Source organism: Colletotrichum abscissum, assembly GCF_030869225.1.
Source record: "Colletotrichum abscissum strain IMI 504890 chromosome Unknown Scaffold_2.1, whole genome shotgun sequence".
Taxonomy (NCBI): domain Eukaryota; kingdom Fungi; phylum Ascomycota; class Sordariomycetes; order Glomerellales; family Glomerellaceae; genus Colletotrichum; species Colletotrichum abscissum.
The window spans coordinates 972053-991496 of record NW_026850098.1 but is presented as its reverse complement, the minus strand read 5'-3'; the positions used below and the strand labels follow the sequence as shown (position 1 = coordinate 991496).

Genomic DNA, 19444 nt, shown 5'->3' with positions numbered 1-19444 from the left:
CCCGCCCTCTTCCCTAGTGTGCCAGTGCCTGTTGTTTGCCTGTAGGTATATGCCGCCGAAGGAACAGCGCCCGTTGGAAGGGAGAGGATGGGGGGACCCAGACTTGCCCGTCGACGGCGTCTTTCCTAGGCCCTTGGTGTGTGGGTGTGTGTGTGTAGCATAGGTGGCGCCCGGGGGGGAGGTCTCCGGCGATCCTCCCGCCTCATGGGTGTCTCTGGCTGGGCTACCCTGGCCGGTGGCCCCCGACATCAGGCGATTACTCTGGGCAGGGGTCAAGGGAAGTGGGATTAGAGTTTTCGGCTCAAAAAGAGTACCACAGTGGGGGTGGTTCGATGAAAGGTCGAGGAGAGACCGCGGTCTGGTTGCGTGAAATTGGATGACTTTCGAGTTCTCTTGCATCGGATGTGAAGCCCTTTGGGCTGATGGTGCAGAGACTGGTGGGAGAGTTCTGAGAGATGTGTTCCGTGCCCAGGCCGGTCACCACACATACAATTACATTATTGCTGCATCTCATTGGTGCCGTACGCTCTCTTGCTCGTTTCATTTGCCTGCTTGCCGCACAGCCGCCACTGTTGCTGCATAGAATTCTGACTTATCGTCCATTGTTTTCAGCCGTTGCAAAAAAGAAAAGAGGCCTGGTCGAAGTTATACACGCCCCCCAGCCTCTCCCCAAGACCAACCGATTCGTCCAACGGGCAAGCCACAAGAAAAAGCACGCTCCAAGCAAAGAAGCTGCCCAGCAAGAGAAAAGGCCCAGTCAAGCACAGAGCAGCCATGGCAATCTCACAGCAAGGACCCCTCCCCATCATCATCGTGGGCGCGGGTGTCAGCGGCCTGCTGCTTGCGCAGTATCTCCGCAAGAACAACATCCCCTACCGTATCTACGAGCGCGACACGGACCTCACAACCCGCGGAGTCGGTTGGGGCCTGACGCTGCACTGGTCTCTCCCTGCACTACGATCCTTGCTGCCAGATGATCTTGTTGCGCGGCTGCCCGAGGCCTACGTCGACCAGGCTGCAGTCGCTAGGGGTGAGGCATCTGCGTTTCCCTTTTTCGATTTGAGCACCGCAGAGCTGAAAGGCGCCAGCCCCCGTGCCCCGGAGAGTCTGAGGATTAGAGTTACGAGGGAGAGGCTGCGCCGTTTGGTGGCTACAGATATCGATATTCAGGTATGTTTGCTCTCCCTTAGAAACCCCACCTGCATATCTTCAACGGTTGGACACGAGGCACTTGGCAATGCTCCGTAAACAACTCCCGTGCTAAGTAGCAATCGCAGTGGGGGAAAGGCTTCACGAAATATGAAGAAAATGAAACCGGTGTCGCTGTCTACTTCGAAGACGGCAGCTCGGTGGCCGGTCGCGTGCTCATTGCCTGCGACGGGGGCCCCTCCCGTGTCCGGCGCCAGCTCTTCCCGGAACAACATGAGAGATACCGGATTCCGGTCCGGGTGCTTGGTCTCAAGTTGCAATTGACTCCCGAAGAGATGGAGCCGATTCGGAAGCTGGACCCCTTTTTCCTGCAAGGTGCATCTTCTCGGAATGATACGTTTCTCTATCTCAGCAGTAAGTTCCTCCCTTTTCTTAGGTTTATGATCAAAGCGTAGGGAGCAGTGTCCGATCTTTTCTCTTTTCTTCATGTCACGAGAGTGGCTCTTGACACCCGATCAAGACGAAAGCGAGGTCTTTTCTCTGTACCGAACCAGGGTTGTCCCTGAGCCGAGAGTGCTACCTTGGGACGGAGACCCTCACCTCCCCTTGCCTCTCCATCGTCTTTCTGTTGACTTTCTCTCTCGCGCGCGCCTGTACGCAGGGCGGAAAAAAGAACAGGGCCCAAAAAAAGATAGAACGAGAAGCTAATTACACATTTTCCCTAAACTGCAGTGCTTGACGCTCCTGGAAACAACGACGACAGCACGGGCAAGTACAGCTGCCAACTGTGCGTCTCATGGCCGGATCGTCCGGGCTTCCTGGGTAAGCCGGAGCCGGTCAGCTATCCGCAGACGGACGCCGGCAAGGTCGAGCTCATCAGGTCTTTTGCCGAAGGGTGGTCGGAGCCGTTTCGCTCCCTTGCACTCGGCATTCCCACTGACACTGACGTGAAACACCTCGATCTCTACGACTACCCTCCGCCAAAGGGGTTGAGGTCCAAAGGGAGGGTTGTGTTGATGGGCGATGCCTTTCATGCGATGGCGATGTGTAAGTTGAACAATATCCCGTGCCTCTTTTCTTGTTGACAAATCTCCCCGTTTGCCTATTTTCTCCGAAACGTTTCGTTCGGCATTGAAGTCTGGGTTTCTTGGCCTCTCTATCTACCATACCCTTGAGGGTGGTTCGTCTCAAATAGACGAGGATGTATGGCTGACGGCACGCACAGACAGAGGCGAGGGTGCCAACCACGCCATCCTCGACGTTCTCGACTTCGCAGAGACCGTTGGGTCGAAGTTGAGCGGCAGTAACAACAGCTTCGCGGACCTCCGAGCCGTTCTGGACATTTACGAAGATGCCGTGGTCTCCAGAGCCCGACCCGGCGTATTGGCGTCGCGGCGGGCCTGCATGGATGCGCACGACTGGCCCAAGATTAGCCCTACGAGTCCGCTCCTCAGCAAGCGGGAGATGAAGCTTCAGTTTGATGAAGAGTAAATGGACTATGGAACTTGCGGATAGCCCACCTGTAGCTCTAATAATCTTTCTAGTCTAATTGATTCATTCATGACATAAACATAGGCAAGAAAGATCGCGTACACCGTGTTCTTGGGAATGGGGATCAGCATCGTGTTGTGGGATGTATGGGGTGATGGGGTGATTTCTTGACACGTAACCGTCCCTCCACCTCCTCCCAACCACCCCGGTCTGTTGTGCTTCCTCCACCGCGGTGTGGAGAGATCAGCAAGACGAGAGCCCTGTGCTGTGCCTGTGCTGTGCCCTGCCCGTGCTGTGATGATGACCAGGTTTCCCCCCATCTTGCTCCCGCCGGCTTGCGATCGAGGGTATCATTATCTGCAGAAGCGAATGAGTGATGATGTGATGCGGTGCGCTTCCGTCAGATCCTCAACCGGATTCCGAAAAAGATGAAGTCCTCAATGGGAAATGATCGCTACTAATGAACAAAAACATCTCACGTTTCGTGTGTCCAGCGCCTCCAACGCCCTACAATCGATCTATCGAATTTGATCCTTTTCTTTTCCAAAACAAGTCCCTTTTACACATTATCATGTTACATTGTCGCCATTCAAATGCTTTTTTGTGCTTTCAAAGTTGTGCTGATGCGTGATACTCCCAATCTTACACATCTGAATCTCGCGAATCCCTCCGTCGCGTGCTGCCGCTTATCCCACCATGCATTCCTGGTTTGCTGTCCACCCTGTCGTCGACCTGGACGCTGTACGTCACCGACTTCATAATGTTGCCGGGCAGAATGTTCTCCTCGCTGCCGTTGTCGCCCTTGCTGTGGTTCGCCGAGGCGAAGACGGACTTGTCGTGGTTCATCTCGCTGAGCTTGTACCGTTCCGCGCCCTTCAGGTGGCTTCGTCCGTGCGATGAGCCTCCAGAATACTTTGAGCGATAGTTCTTGGCCTTCTTCATGCACACAGGTGCCAGGAACGGAAGTGAAGATACGATATTCTGCCCATATTCATTAGCCATGTTGGTTCACCGGAAGACACGGAAAAGGGGAAAGCTCGCGGCCGCTTCTCCGGAAGAAAACTTACGCCAACGTTAAATTCAATGGTGCCCCACAGGACCAGCATCGTCGAGTTGCCGTCGCCGTACTGGATGCGGTTGATCTCGAGGTATCGCAGGATAGAGCAGAGCGTCGTGAACAAGCCGAGGAGGAAAATGGCAATAAGACCGGCCTTCTTCTCCACGCGGACGTTGAGCTTGAGCAGCACCGGGATTGGCAAGACTGCCACAACGACGTCGGAAATGATGGTGACAACGGCGTATGCGGTAAAGGATGGGCCCGCGGGCAGACAAGTTCCCGCTTTGAGGGGGTTCCATGACTTGTCGACCGGCGTGCAGGCGAAGACAAGGGAGAATGAGCACCCGAGATGAGCGATGAAGACCAAGATGATGGTCAGCCAGACGATGCGGCGATAGTTCTTTTGGTCGGTTCCCTTGAGAAGACGCAGATAACTGATCAACAGGGCAATCTTGAAAAAGCTGATGCCCAGTTGGTAAAATGGGCGACCCGCAAAGTTGATGCGCGTGTATAAAATCAGATTGTCCTTTGGCCTAAGCTTGATGGGTAAACCGAGGCCATATCTCGTTTCTGATACACCATATTAGAATCATTGGTGGGAGACATCCAACTTTCGACGTGATACTTACGTGCAATTGTAAGGCCGGAATAGATGAGAGCAAATGCTTCGGACAAAATCGACATCCAGTCATCGGCAGCCAGACCTCGGGCAGAAAATCGGATCCAGATTCGAGAGCCCACGACGATGACTGAAAGCACAGAGAGGACGATAACGACGGCGATGATGGTCGGCCATTGCGATATGGCCTCGACCTCGGGCGTGGCGTTGAGAACCCAGCCCATAGCGGCGGTTTATAAAATACAACGGTCGTTGCAGCGGCTGCGTGGCGCTGAGTCGTAAATCCAAGACAAGCCCAACAAACTTCCCGATGAAGAACGCCGAGGTCTTTCGTGACTCGTCTAGCGTTGCCGCGATGTGGTGTGTAACTGTGGCTTGCAACCAACACGATTTTGACGTCCAACGAGTTTCCGAGTTCCAACGAGAAAACCAAGACCAAATCAACGCGGGACCAACGGCGTAGTATAAAACCGGGCTCGAATGGGGGAGAGGAATGAAAAGGCCAGCGGATGTTAAGGGGACTTGGACTCAGGGGAGAAGCGAGGATGGGGAGGAGGGGGGAGGCGACCAGCCGACTGGTAAAATAGGATCCTAGCCTGCAGGTCGAAAGCAAGGGACACTTTATGAATTTGGTGGAGAGTAGCAATACACAAACAGCATCCGCGAACGTTAAACGGCTCAGAGACTAGGGGGACGGTTGGCCACTTTAATCTTTATTACGTCGTATGGTGCGTTGCGGTCTTCTACCGCCCGCTCGCGCGTGGGATATGTGCGTGGCGCTGAACACTCTGTGTGTGATGAGTGGTGCAGCATGGCCCCTTCACCTTGCCTTTTGCTAGCTGGGAATATCACATTATCCACAAGGAACAAGAAAATATGAGCCAGTCGCTTTGCGTATGCGTGCTCCGAGCTTCTGGGAACTTTGGGAAGTCAAAAAGAAAGGAATAAGCTATGGGGTACGGATACGTGCCTACCCAGCTCTATCCTTGCGAGGAGGGGAATCGAGAGAGTATTCCCGCCTGGCCTTGCTGCTTCGACGCCCTGAAAAGCTCGCAGGTCACGACATTTGGGGCAGGTCAAGAAAGCTCACAAGTGACAAGGCAGAAATGGAAATCTAGGATGCCTTGTCTCGCAAAGGCAATCGGCCCTCAAATTGTCTCAACCACCGCAAGGATTGAGCCAGTCTGGATGGAATCCGTGCAATGTGATAGGGTTTTGGGGCCTGGTGCTGGCATGGCCTTGTTCATGTCTCGATGTTCGGCCACTGGCCCAATAACCAGGCTCCGCCGGGGACCTTCATCCATTGGACATGGGGCGGCGGCCAGAAAAAGTTGCCATGGCAAGGGAAATACAGTGATGCCACGCCATACGCAGTAGTGATGGGTGGACTGTCTTCGGGTTATTCGTAAATCGAATGTGACGCTGGGCAGCATGAAATGTGAGAAGCTTCCAAAGAAGAGGAAGGTAGCTCACGGAAGCGCGGGAAAGACGAAGTGTTTGGGGGATCACCGCAAGAGGCTCCGCAGCGAATGCATCGCTGCATCGTTCCCTTTTCTTGCGATTTGATGCATCGTCTTCTTTCTGGGTTTCTGGCTGCTACACGCTTAAAGCTTTGCCAAGCCTCCCAAGTCTGGTTTCCGAATTACATTATTTCTTCTTCCTGGGGCCGGGACTGGGCTGGCTTCGGTCGTTCTCCATCATGCCGTCCGGAGTACCATCCGAAGAGGAGGGGGGTGTGGCTGGCATGGGACTCCAAAATGCGTGTGGTTACTTCGGGACAGGAAAACTTCCACGGAACAAAATTGCTCTTCGGGAGAATACTTTCAGAAGTTACCAAATACGACTACGGAAAGGCAACGGTTGGCTTGGGTTAGCAACGTCAACCGTGGTACCATGGTGCAACAGCCTACGACGGTCGACGAACCGGGGTTCTTGGGAGGGGAGAAGTGAGAGAGGTTAGGCCAAAAGCAGAAGATGCGACGGTAAAGGGACGCGGGCGGTGCTAAGCGGCATTGCGTCTGCTGCAAGTCGTTGGCAACTTGCAAGGTCTGAACGGACCACGGACGGTAACTGTCAAACTTCCACCGTTCGTGGCCCTGCCTTTTTCTGCTCTGTTGACTGTTGTGTCGGCGCCGAGACGAAGGTTGACAGTTGGAAAGTTTCTCTTCCCGAAAGTCTACTACTGTGTTGTGTGCGCAATGCGGAACTTCCTACGCATTTGCGTCTTTTTGGTGTGTCTGGAACCCCAGCAAAGCAGGCGACAAAGATTAACATCGTTCGATGGCAGAAGCCAAATTGACACTTTGACAAGTCCAGTAAAAGTCGGCTAGACCGTCCCGTCTTGTCGCCTTGTCATTATTAAAAACTGCCCCCATTTCTGCCCGTCTTCTCGCAACGCCCCCGCTCGCAGGAGAACTTTTTCCCTTTTCTGCCCTCTCATTTGCAGAGAGCTCAGAGCCTCACTGCCTCAGTACCACTTGGCCTCTCAAAATTCCCAGCTATCTGCGCTGGCCCGCCACATCACGACGACGTCTTCTGGGTTGATGACTCGGATGTACGATAAGAATCAGCAGGCCGCAGATGAGCGGATGGGGATAACTTGAGAAGCAGTCTAATAGAGAGGGGAGGAGGGGCCCTTATTTGCGGTCGCCATCAAGCCTGGATCCCAACGCAAAACCACTCTGAAGAGCGGGCCGACGAGAACCCAAGAGCTTTAGAGGTCCCAGAATCGTCGCAAAAGTCGCAAAACGAACTGGTATTGGCAAACAGATCATAGGCTAAGAGGTGATGCGGCCGGATATGAATGGGACAGGGCCTCTTCAATGGGCCTCTTTCAATGGGGTTAACACGCCGTAGTAGGCCGGGTTCTGGCTTCATCTAGATCCAGTCCTCGCCTGAGAGGTACGGATATGCCACCACTTCCACCTGTCTATGGAGTACCTCGTACTTGGGGCAAAGGAGGAGACTAGAGGAGTATGTACATACATAGTAACTTGTCGAGATCCATCGCTCGCCAGACCGGATATCCCTCGTTCTCGAACTGGAGGTCCAGGTTGCATGCATCGGCCACCGGGGATCGGGCCCCAGTCTTCCTTCTCGTGAGTTAGGGCCCCCCCGGTCCCCTGCTCCAACTACGCAAACCTTGCATACTGCAGGCGGGGATCGGGGAGCTGCGCCGTACGGTACGCTAAGCTGTTGGTGTGGTCGATTTTGGGAGGGAAAAGTGACAATACCTGCATCGACATGGGGTGAGATGTACTTAGGTGAGACCTGCAGCACGCAGGTAGCACGTTGCTCGTCTTGTCTAGCCTTCCTCCTCTCCTGCAGCTGTTCCTCATCATCCAAGTTCCAACAAGATATTCTTGTTCAAGTGTTGTAACCTGTGGACTGTGTGGTGGTTGTTCTGATACCATTCTTGTACACATCTCCTGGCGGGGTCCCTTTTACTGGACGAACTACTAATCAGTCCCATCAACTATTGTCACTCGTTGCTTTTCCTCCTTTTCATTACGACTTTCCCCTCCTCTTCATCCCGTTTTACTTATTTTACCTTTTTCTTTTCAATCTGACACCTGCGCGGATATCAGATCAGAAATCTCGACTATCCCCCAATCCAACCCTCTTTAGCCTTCAGTCCCGCAGCGGAAGCCTGTGCGCGCCTCGACGTCGATCACCAGACGACGGACCAACTTTGCTTTTGGCATCTCCTTCCCGCTACTGAGTGCTAAGGTAGTAGTCGAGAAAGGGTCACATCTCTTCCCATTGTTTTGCTTATTCTATCCTACCGTCTTACACCTACCGGCGTCTAAAGCAAGACAAGACATATATACAAAGCAAACATGTCCGTGGACGAGAAGAACCCTCAGGACTTTGAGAGCTCGGCCGCCTCGTCCGACTCTCGCGCTGATACGGGCAACATCGACGCCGCGTGGAAGTTCCTCAACGACCATCGCGATGCCGGCACCGACACAAGCTCCGTGGACATGAACGCGCTCAGACGCAAGATCGACTGGCGCCTTGTCCCCCTCATGTTTCTCTGCTACACCATGCAGTTCCTGGACAAGGTCATTCTCAACGTGAGTCCTTCCACGTGGTCTTCCAAGATCTCTCTTCCCACTACAACCTCTCTCTCATCCAGCTCATGTTTGAGCGGCGTACTTGCTTTTGTGACCTGGCTTTGTCTCTCACAAGGTCACCACGCGACCCAATGCTAATGTGATATCTGATAATGTAGTACGCCGCCGTCATGGGCTTGAGCAAGGACCTGAAGCTCGTCGGCAACGAGTTCTCCAACATTGCCACCTTCCTCTTTGTCGGTCTTCTTTGCTTTGAGGTTCCCAACAGTAAGCCTTACCCCATCTTATTCCCCATATCACCGGAAGAAAAGCAAAAAAAGAGAGACTCGAACGATGTGGAAACTCTGGAGACGCTTGGAGGGTGATGGAGGAACTCGAACGTGGGAGAGACACGAACCATCAAGACTCGGATCATGAGCAGTTTTCAAAAGGAAAATGAGAGACATCGAGACTGACACAACCTCCTTCAACAGTCTACTTCCTCCAGATGGTCCCCGCGGCCAAGTGGTTGGGCCTCAACGTCATCCTCTGGGGCACCGCGACCGCCTGCGGTGCCGCCGCCCACAACTACCAGTCCCTACTCGTCTCCCGTGTCTTCCTGGGTATCTTCGAGGCCACCATCGGGCCCTCCCTGATGCTCATCAGCGCCCAGTGGTACACCAAGTCCGAGCAGGCCCCGCGCTTCTCCTTCTGGTACCTGGGTCTCGGCCTCGGCCAGATCCTCGGCGGCGCCATCTCCTACGGCTTCCAGCACATCGCTCCCGGCGCGGGCCTCGCCGGCTGGCGCATCATGTTCGTCGTCCTCGGCTGCCTGACCGTCACCATTGGCATCTGCACCGTCCTCTTCGTCCCGGACACGCCCATGCAGGCCCGCTGGCTGAGCGACACCGAGAAGGTTGCTCTGCTGAAGCACGTCAGCGTCAACCAGACCGGTATCGAGAGCCGCAAGTTCCGCCCCAAGCAGATCCTCGAGGCTCTCATGGACCCCCAGATGTACCTCATGGTCGTCGCCGTCGTTCTCGTGCGTCATGTCCCGTGTAGCTCCTGAAGATGTGTAGTTCGAAACCCGCTGACCCCTTTTACGCAGCTGTCCGTTTCCAGCGGTGTTGTCACGACCTACTCTGCCACTCTTATCCGCAACCTCGGCTACGACTCCAAGCACGCCGCCCTGATGAACATGCCTTCCGGTGTTGTGAGCATCTTCTTCACTCTTCTCGTCGGATACGGAATTCGTCACACGTCCAACCGGTGGGCTTGGATCGTCGCCTGCATCATCCCAGCGTGAGTCAATAGTGAATCTAGCGTCCGAAGAAAAAGCAAAATACTAACCCTGCTCAGCATCATTGGTGGCGCTCTGATGTCTTTCCTTCCCGTTAGCAACCGCTCTGGTTGCTTGGCCGGCATCTACCTCGTCAACGCCGTCGTTGCCCCCTTGACCGTCTTCTACGCCGTAAGTACACCTCCGAGTCGCGAGATGTTTGCGTCACAAAAGACCGTAGACTACATGGTAGCTCTGTGGACATTAGACTGACATAACATGCAGTGGACTGCCGCCAACTTTGGAGGTGCCACCAAGCGTGCCTTTGCTGCCGCCATCGTCTCCGGCTCCTTCTCGCTCGGCAACATCATCGGACCCCAGACCTTCCAGGCCAAGGACGCGCCCGAGTACCGCCCGGCCAAGATCGCCGTCATGGGCACCCAGGCCGGCTGCGCCGTCGTCACCCTGGCGCTGTACGCCTACTACCGCTACGAGAACAAGCGCCGCGGTGCCATCAAGCAGTCCGAGGACGCCTACATGGCCCCCGAGAACTGGCAGTCAATGACTGACAAGGAGAACAAGTCGTTCCGCTACACTTACTAAGGCAGCTGTGCTGAACGCGGGTAGTATGCACAGAGCGCACAAAGTTCCGAGTTCTTGTTAAAGAAAAAAAAAGTATACTTATAGATGTATATAGCATTTGGGCAAAAGGGGGGAGGCTTATTGTACATTACTAGATCTTGGTACTGACCAATGAGACCACGTATTTACCGACGACTACACGTTGCGCCGTCCGTGGGACTCTTTTGGTTTCAGACGAGTTGGGTCTTACGCGCCGATACAAACGACATAGCTTTTCAGCTTACATGCCCGTTACAGTTTCAGGCTACATTTATCTCGCCAACGGACGCTTTAGACTGGCTCTACGTCCGATGCTTTGCCTGCCCGTCCAGCTCGGGTGGACGGGCAGAGGCAACGTATGAGAATAGAACGAATGAAGAAGATGTTTGGCCATCCATCCCTTATTCCCGTTGCGTGTCATGGCGTTAATTAGTCTGTTTGTGGTTGATGTGTAAGGCTGACTGACGGCGTACGGCGCCACGGTTCACCAAGTCCGGTCATAGTACCATCCGGCCGGCACTTGGAGGGTGTTGGCGCTGCGGCTGTCTTTGATTTAAGCTTCATCTGACCGCCCTGTGTCAAGTCTGTCGTGCGGGTCGCTCGGGAACCTTCCACCCACTTACCGGCGAAGCGTAAAGAGAAAAGAGGGAAAAAAGGGTGACAAAGGAGAAAACCCAAAAACCCATCGGAGGTCGGTGCTCACGGCCAACTCTAACAAACCAAGCCAAACCCAAGGCCTCTACGGCAAAAGCCCTAGAGACTTGGGCCTAAAGACGCATAGATTACCAGAAGAGGTTAGCGCTTCCGCTATGCTTTCTGACAATGGGATAAAAAGATGGGTAGACACTGGGCTGATAGTTCTTCAGGTTAACTTGCACTGTTCAGGTGTAGTGGTATTCGCCTAGTCTGCTTGGTCAGATTGCGACCCTAGCCTCTAGAGTCTACTATGACATTTAGCCTATGACAGCTAGCTTAATGAGGAGCTTACTCGCGTGGCAAGGCACCGGCACTGAATCCCGTCGGATTTTATGTGTAGGAGCTCGCGCGCGGAAGCGTCAATCTCTGAGCCATCTTATGCCAAGGTCTTGACAAGCTCCTTGAATTCCGCCTCGGTCGTCCTCTGGATCCCGAGCAGTTCGTTGGTGGCATTTGTGTCAAAAGTGAGCTGGAGCTCTGGGTCATAGACGAATCGCAAGACGATATCTTCGATGACGGACGCGTCAAAAACCCCAGAGAGGAGCTTCTGCACGCCCCGCTCGTAGCGCTCCTTCGTGCTGACGTTGATGACTTCAATGTCTATATCGGGCAGAGCTTCCTTGACTAGCTCCATGATCCGGTTCTGCGTCAGGTTGATCACCTCGATCGTCAAGATCTGGTTCCTGGTCGCGTCGGGTCGTTTGAGCACACCCACAACCGCGTTGCCAAACGCCTTGCGCGTGCTCAGTCCAAATCGGACGTTGCCGTCCTCGTGGATGTAGAATTTGCGTTTGGGGAGGCACATGCCGGTGTCGCAAGTCATGATCCATTCGATCCAGGGCCCGCCGAGGATGCTGGTATACTCAATTCGCCCTGCCTCAGCCGCCTTCTGGAGCGCCTCGTCGACTCGAATCTTGGAAGCCGAGAGGGGTACAGATCGCGCACTCGGATTCCGATGGTCGGAGCCGAACTCCGAGGGAATGAAGCGCTTTACCTCGGCGGCGATGGCAGCCTCAAGGATGCGCAAGAGGAGGGCTTCGAGGTGGCCTGGAACGACGCAGACGACGGCGTCAAACCCACGGAAAGCAACGGTCAAGTCGTCCAATGATTCATAGTCGGCTGCGACAGTCTTTACTCCCGGGGGGAAGGTCTTGGCGTTGGAACCCCGGGTGATGACGACAAGGTTAAAGATGCCGGCGGCAGCGAGTTGGTCGACTATGACATGCCCGAGGTCGCCGGTGCCCTAACGTCGGGTAGTAAGTATGGGATGGGTGGTACAGTGGTCAGTGCAGTGCAGTTTGATCGGGCTGCCTATGTTAGGCTTTATTAGGGGTACGGAGTAACCGTAAACGTTTAGTAGTGTAAGGGTAGTGTATCCGTAGTGTAGGGGCAAAGGGGAAACGAGGGATCCACGATGCGTGGCTCATGCAATCTGTAAAGAGTAGGTTGAGTGTGGCTTACTCCAATAACGGCAATGTTCTTCAGGGTAGCCGCAGTCATGGTTTATTTTTGTCGACTTGATAGGTTGTCTCAGGTTGTAAACTTTTCTACAGAACAAGGGGGCCTGATTGATAAAGCGTGTCTGATGTATCCGTAGGCTAAAGACTTTCAGTGTCAGAATGTCGATGACTATGTCTCTCAAGTGATGTGAGGGCATCTGCAACTCTTCAGTATAGGGCGATCCCCCATTCATATTATACAGAAAGACTATGAGACTCTGCCTATAACCATCATTATTCATCAAGACCGGGCCCTCCGCTGTTGCTTACCGTTATCCTACCGGTGTACCGGCGGACGCATACATAAGCTCGGCGCCCGGAGGCCCCGCCCCGGCGATAGAGACCCCACTTATCTCGGTATCCCACCGGCTGAGTAATTGGGCCTATAGATGGGCCAGACGGACGCCCAGCCAATCGTTGGCGAGCATAGGCGCATCCAACTGCCGCGGAAGGTTTAGCCTTGACACCCACCCTCCACCGCCGTCCACCTCAGTCATCTCTCTCCTAGGTAGTCCTAGTCCTAGTCCCTGGCCTCCTGGCAAGCATAGTCGTCTCGTCCAAGAGCTAAGCGTACGGCGGATTCAAGCGAAGTCCACGTCCGAACACCCAACATAACGCCCACACGCTCTCCACGCACGCGGCACACTCACACACACACACACAAGACCTGGACCTGGACCCAGACCAGACCACCTAAGCCTTTAGCCCTCTTTAACCTATCCTATCCTATCTCTGCTCTGCCTGCTCCGGGTGGCTATCCGGCCCCCTTCTCAAGCAACCTCTTTTAGATCTAGTCAACCCGCCGGCAACTACTTCCAGGGCAATGGATCTATCCCTTCCTTGCGTTGGAGGTCCCCAGAATGCCCTTCACCTGCGACCATGAAGGCTGCGGCCGCTCCTATCTTCGTAAGGAACACCTCACACGCCACAAAAAAGAGCATTCTGCAACGCCTTCATTTTCCTGTCCATCATGCGGTACCAAGTTTACAAGAGGGTATGTATGACTGTGGGTGGTTGACAAACTACCCATCCCTTCCCTAATACGTGGTGTCTCTGACACTATTTGTCTTGTCACTTGTCGCGTCCATCGGGTCGCATTCCCCAGACGCTTCTCGTGGGTTGACTATCGTTTGTCGATGTCGATCGGATTCTGGATCCCGCGCGAAAATAAGTAACTAACCGCGGGAAATTTTCTATCAAAATTGTAGAGATACCCTCCGTAGACACATGGTACTACATGGCCCTTCAGCCCCGCCAACCCGCGTAGCACAAGCCTGCGTTCCATGCCACCGGACAAAGACCAGATGCGATGGTCAGCAACCCACCTGCTCAACATGCAATGACAAGGGGAAATCGTGCGAATGGCCCCAGCCGCGCGGCGGCAGCAAGTCGCTGACGGACCGATCTTCCTCTTCGCCGTCCAGCTCCTCCGGCCTACCGACCTCGGGCTGCACGCCGCCCTCGAACTCCATGGCCTTGCCCGACCACGGCGGTCATCTGATGACAGCGCCGAGCATGCAGCATCAGCATCAGCATTCGCAGCATCCGCCCACCGGCATGACTACTACCTCGCATGCGATGATGTCGGCTGGTCCCATGCCGATGACGACGATGTCCGACACCCTCGACTTCACCACCCCGGGATCCATCCTAGATGAGGCCATGAGGCTCCAGCTGCAGAGCATCTACTTCGCCAAGTTCCATCCCCAATGGCCGCTGCTGCACCGGGAGACGTTCGAGACTACGGCGCAACCCAAGTTGTTGATGCAGGCCGTGATGACGGTTGGACTATGGTTTGCTTCGTGGCCTGACGCCAGGGGCTTGGCCATCAAGTTCCACGATAGCCTCCTGGTAGAAACAGGAAACAAGCTTGTAAGTTGCTGTTGTTGTCTGCTGTTTGCCAGACTATGTGTTTTTCCTCCGGGTTTTTGCTTGTATTCTTGCGCTTGGACGGGTCCTTGCCAGATACACGGACATTTGTCGTTTTGTTTAACAACCTACCCGTAAAGAAGAATATTGTACTAATCAACGTTACAGCTTGATCTATTAGAGCAGTCAAGACAAGGCATGCTCTCGCCACGGATGGATTTGCTCCCAGTTTTCCAGTCCATGCTGATCTCGACAATACTCGTGCCGTATCGAGCGGACCAGTCCATGGACAACGTGATGATGACGCACTCCATGTTGCTCGAGACGTTTAAAGCTACGGGAGTATACGAGCAGTCAAAGATCAATCTAGGGTCGCAGCTCTGTGGGCATAGTGGATACCCATGGATCTTTAAAGAGTTATATCAACGGTAAGCCAAAGCTCCTTCTCCCGATATATCAATATGCCAAGGAAGACGAGAAGATGGCATCAAAACGATCGCATCTTCTTCAACTGGTTTTCCCTGGAAATTAGAAGAATCAGTCTCTTCCCTATGGCATACTTCTCCCCTAACTCAGTAATACACGAGTCATGGCTAACTCTATTCGTGTACAGTCTCGCTGTCTTCCAGTTCAAACTACATCTAATTCTCCAAACAATATTCATCACAATACATCCCGCCTTGCGTCTGTCCCGCAACGCAGAGCCTGGCATGCTGAGGATTAAAATACCGCTACCGCTGATGATGTGGGATGGGCCCGCGGCGCACTGGTATGGCATGGTGCCGACGGATCCCGCGCTGCTCGACGCGAATACCGGCGACGAAGAAGTGCTAATGATTAGCAAAATGTGCGAAAAGGCGAGCCTCACGATGGACAACAAGGCACTTGTCCCCTTGCTCTCCTGGGATCGGTGTTTGGGTATGGCGATTTGGTGTTGGTGTTTACGGGGGTCTGAGACCGACAAGGAGTTTATAGAGAACGTGAAGCCATTTGTTCTCGATCCGTTGAAGGATACGAATGTTTTTCCAGGTTCTGGCTAGGTCGGCATGGCATTCAATGGGGAAAAAGAATAGACGAAAAATATTACTGGAAAATTTGGTACACTAGTAGCGTTCGATTCGCTATGACGTAAAGGCTCTTTACAACCTGACTATACTACTCAGTACGCAATTCCATACAGACTATACTATGCAGCGCCTCGACAAACATCACGAACATGCCGGCCACACCACGGCACAAGGCCACGCTCGCCACGGTCTCCGACCACAAGGCTGCTCTATTTTTCTCACTTTCTCTCTCCCTTTCCGTCGGCGCAATTTTGCTGCGGCGGCGCCCACTCGGCATCCCACTCGGCCAACAGTGATAATCAAGGGGGGTTTCGGCCTAGCGTGCCGGTGGGATGAGGCGGGATAATTTTCCTCCTCTGGACCTAGTCGAGTGGGGTCGCGCGGTGACCGACGATTCCAAGGCTTTATGCACGACAGAAGCCCAATGTGGGCGGCCTGGGGTGGACTTGCCCCCGGCTCAGGTGGGATAGAGAATTCATAGTCAAATTAGATGTCTGCCGCCATCATTTACCGCACTGAAATGGCACTGACAGAGCGGTCACCGCGCCTCAACGAAGTATTCAGTTGCAAGCAAAAAGCTCCGAGACAAGTCGCCGAGTAGTTTGCGATAACGAACGTAATACTCTCGAAACTTTCCATTGCTCGAGACGACCATCATCAGCTATCCTAGCGTCTGATTTACAGAACCGATAACGATCTGTACCGCGGGCAATACGCACATACTGTACCTAGTAGATCATGGCGGACTCTATTCAATGGACTCGAGTGCTCCAGCTCGTCAACCTCCTGGGCGTCACTCATCTTGCCGGTACCGTGATAATCAGCTGATCAGAACCCCGTCTAATTCCGGAAGCGTGGGAGGCTAAAGTCATCTATAGGCTACCAATTTGGGACGGACAAAATTGCCATGTACAGCATCCTAAAACTCAATGACAAGGACACCATAGTAAAGCTCTGGTTCCGGGGCTGGGACTTTGGCCGAGTGTACGGCCCCGCAATGGTTGTCGGCACGGCCGCCGTTTTTGGCTTCCTGGCGTGGAACGGTGCGCGCCCACTTTCCTTACTTCGCCCCCCGTCCACCTCCTAACCTGGACTCGACCCTGCTCTTTCTACTACAGCTCCCGCAACTTTAAACAGACGAACAGACCTCTCTCATTATTGGAAAAAAAAACACATATCGGCTAACGAAAGATACCAGACGGCATCGCAAGTCCCGCATTCCCATTCAATCTCGCCGCCGGACTCCTGATGGGGGCCGTGGGCCCGTATACGCAATTCAGGATCTTCCCCGTCAACGACAAGCTCTTGGAGGAGCATCGAATTGTTATCAAGGCGGAGAAGACGGACGATCGAGCACAGGGTGCCAGTGTCGAGGTTGTTCGAGGATGGGCTGCTGACTGGAAGAGGCTCGACATTCACCGACAACTTCTCGCCTATCTTGCTGCCGGGGCTGGCTTGATCGCTGTTCTCAGATCTTGAGAATGCTGTTGAAACGATGGCAGACCGAGGACTGAGGATACAGCACGATTGTGGGGAGAGTAGAGACGATATTGTACATTTTTGAAATACGACGGACGAAGTCTCCCGAATACGAACAGATACGATTACCTAGTACGAACGAATTCGAAAATGCACGATTCATTTCGTGCGAAGGCCTTCCCGATCCTGTTCTCTTGGAAAAGAATACTTGAACAAATAAGTGACCTGGCACACGACGATGCATTCAAACTTCGGAATCAGATTGATTGAAAATCACGATCACAATAGTCTGATACTGGCAACTTTCTCGAATCCCCAAACGCCGATGGAGGTCTGAATCTGAGGAACCCCCCATTGACCTTCGAGTTTCAGCGAACCTAAAGCGATGCGAGATACAGACCAAAGCCATATCCCCAATTTGCAGACAATAATACAAGAACCCGTAGATCGGTGTCGGCTATTGCGCGTTTCCATTCTGTGAAGCTGCCCACATACGTAGCCTCGGCCTCAACATGGACTTGCTCTTTTTGCTTGCAATGCAATAAGTGATTGGTGGGAAACAACTTCCTATCTTGTCCTGGTATCCACACATTCAGACCAATCGACCCTGACAAGACGGAGCTCGGCTCTACTGTCTGTGGGAATAAGAGTATTATCTTTGAACACTTGCTTCCTGGAGTAATCAGTCCCATAAGCCTCACGTGGTAAATTCCCGATTAACCACGTCTTCTGTGTCCAGAAATCGAAGCCATCTTTGATGACTTTTCAGCGAACGATCTGCAGTTTTGATGCCAGCTTCTGTCGGGGTGTCAAGTGTCACGAAAGACCAGTCGAGCCAAACCGTCAGCTTCGCGTCATCGAGGTTTTGGATAATAGTCTCGAACCGCACCTTTCCTCCAGCACCTAGGCTCTAAAGAGTAGATACAGGTATTCAATTCTGTCACACGTTGATACTATTCTAGTTTACCAATCAATAGAAATATACTCGATTCCACGAGCGCTACCTACTTAGAGTATACTTTTATTTATCGTCTCTAACGCTCCGATACCTCCCACATTTATCCCATATCCTGCCCGCTCGACATCGGCTACGCATCCGACCGTATCGTGTGCCATTGCAGTACGCAATGGATTCAGAATACACCCTCGATCAAATGATATGGCACGTCTCGTTTGGAGATCAGCGCGAGAACTAGGGAAGATTACGAGGAAGTAAAGCTCGAAAGGTCGCAATAGAGCGATGGACCCTAGAGAATCCGTGTGTGTTATCTCGGCGCCTATTTCGTCAGCAATGCTCTCGACAACCGCGATACCTACTACTCCCTCGATTTTACAGGCCAGCGTGTGCGAACAAATTGCGTGGGCACGATGGGAGGCAATGGCTCCCTCGGTGGCGGTAGGCCACCAGTCTACCTCCGTCCCGAACGAGACGCCATCCTGTACCTGTCATAAATAGGCCATGCCGCCACATCGAGCTACAACAAAGAAGCGGCCCGGCTGCCATTGCCGGTCGAGAGGACAGCACGATTCATTCAACATAGACGTACTGGCAGGAGATCCGGACCCGTGTCATCCTATCCAAGCGAATTTTTCCTTGTATTGTAGTCTCGTCGAGCTCTCAGGTTTCTCATGGAAAATATTCGTACAGGTCCCACAACAGCTCAAGCTGGTAGGCCCGGAGTCAATCAAGTCCCATAACATCCAAAAAGTGCAAAAAGAGAATCTTCAACCGTGCGGTGGGATCTAACCACTAAATCTCCCCGAGGTGGGCTCGAACCACCAACCTCCAGATTAACAGTCTGACGCGCTAGCCAATTGTGCCATCGGGGATGTTGAGATGCTGTGTCTCTGTGAATTGATGCGCTGCGCGATTTTTGGGAATATGGAGCTCGTGTCGTGGGGTGGACCGATTTGGTGTGGAGAAGCGTCAGAGCGAGATGTGATGGAGTGGAACGAGTCAGTATTAAGACAGACTGTGGAGAGAGGTGAAGAGGTAGACGACCTACTAGGTGTCGCTCGAGCTGATAGAGTATCATAGTCAAGGCTTTGATGCCAGAGGATGGTGGAGAGGAGGAAAGTAAGTCGAGAGTTTATTAAGGAATCGGCGCGTTGGGTGGCGATAGGGATTAGGACGATGGCCTCGGTCATTTGAGGCCAACGGATATGAACCCATTGAGAAGTGATATAGTTGTCGCAGACTTCTTGCCGGATGTCCATCTGTCGGATTGTGCCTCCTGAAAGTTGTAATCACCATTTTGTCGGGGAAAGTTGAGCCAGGAGTAGCTTTCGGTGAGGGATTGAGGCTTCCGGTGTGCAGTCTCGGCAGGCATCCCGATTCCCTTCACCTTGCGGGGCTCTCGGTGAAGAAGGTGGGGCAAAATAAGCTTCAGTACGTACCAATTCACGTGCCATAGCTCCCTAGCGCGCATCAATTTTCGACCCCTGCACTTGGGCAGTCGCGTCTCACCCTCATTTCACCACTGCTGTCACTTTCTCAGCCGTTTGTCTTTCAACAAGGGCAGCAACTTTGTCGCCCGCCAACGGAGGATCTCCATCAATCAAC

General features: G+C 53.4%; 7 protein-coding genes across 7 annotated transcripts; 5 read left to right on the top strand and 2 right to left on the bottom strand.

Annotated features, from left to right (window-relative positions):
* Positions 1–774: 774 nt before the first annotated feature.
* CABS01_01023 (FAD binding domain-containing protein) lies at positions 775–2640 on the top strand (the record flags this gene model as incomplete). Its single annotated transcript, XM_060534403.1, has 4 exons — positions 775–1170; positions 1269–1563; positions 1882–2196; positions 2375–2640. The coding sequence occupies 4 exons, from the start codon at positions 775–777 to the stop codon at positions 2638–2640; spliced, it is 1272 nt and encodes a 423-aa protein (XP_060401481.1).
* Positions 2641–3282: 642 nt separating this feature from the next.
* CABS01_01022 lies at positions 3283–4540 on the bottom strand (the record flags this gene model as incomplete). Its single annotated transcript, XM_060534402.1, has 3 exons — positions 3283–3621; positions 3708–4267; positions 4327–4540. 3 exons carry the CDS (start codon positions 4538–4540, stop codon positions 3283–3285), a joined length of 1113 nt encoding a protein of 370 aa, XP_060401480.1.
* A 727-nt stretch (positions 4541–5267) lies between these two features.
* Positions 5268–5693, top strand: CABS01_01021 (uncharacterized protein; the record flags this gene model as incomplete). Its single annotated transcript, XM_060534401.1, has 1 exon — positions 5268–5693. The coding sequence occupies one exon, from the start codon at positions 5268–5270 to the stop codon at positions 5691–5693; it is 426 nt and encodes a 141-aa protein (XP_060401479.1).
* A 2462-nt stretch (positions 5694–8155) lies between these two features.
* On the top strand, positions 8156–10253 carry CABS01_01020 (major facilitator superfamily transporter; the record flags this gene model as incomplete). Its single annotated transcript, XM_060534400.1, has 6 exons — positions 8156–8392; positions 8551–8659; positions 8866–9413; positions 9480–9673; positions 9731–9842; positions 9936–10253. 6 exons carry the CDS (start codon positions 8156–8158, stop codon positions 10251–10253), a joined length of 1518 nt encoding a protein of 505 aa, XP_060401478.1.
* A 1090-nt stretch (positions 10254–11343) lies between these two features.
* CABS01_01019 (uncharacterized protein) lies at positions 11344–12467 on the bottom strand (the record flags this gene model as incomplete). Its single annotated transcript, XM_060534399.1, has 2 exons — positions 11344–12210; positions 12429–12467. 2 exons carry the CDS (start codon positions 12465–12467, stop codon positions 11344–11346), a joined length of 906 nt encoding a protein of 301 aa, XP_060401477.1.
* Positions 12468–13693: 1226 nt separating this feature from the next.
* Positions 13694–15375, top strand: CABS01_01018 (early growth response protein 1 is a zinc-finger protein; the record flags this gene model as incomplete). Its single annotated transcript, XM_060534398.1, has 3 exons — positions 13694–14338; positions 14504–14763; positions 14949–15375. 3 exons carry the CDS (start codon positions 13694–13696, stop codon positions 15373–15375), a joined length of 1332 nt encoding a protein of 443 aa, XP_060401476.1.
* A 765-nt stretch (positions 15376–16140) lies between these two features.
* On the top strand, positions 16141–16881 carry CABS01_01017 (uncharacterized protein; the record flags this gene model as incomplete). Its single annotated transcript, XM_060534397.1, has 3 exons — positions 16141–16210; positions 16281–16445; positions 16601–16881. 3 exons carry the CDS (start codon positions 16141–16143, stop codon positions 16879–16881), a joined length of 516 nt encoding a protein of 171 aa, XP_060401475.1.
* Positions 16882–19444: the final 2563 nt, after the last annotated feature.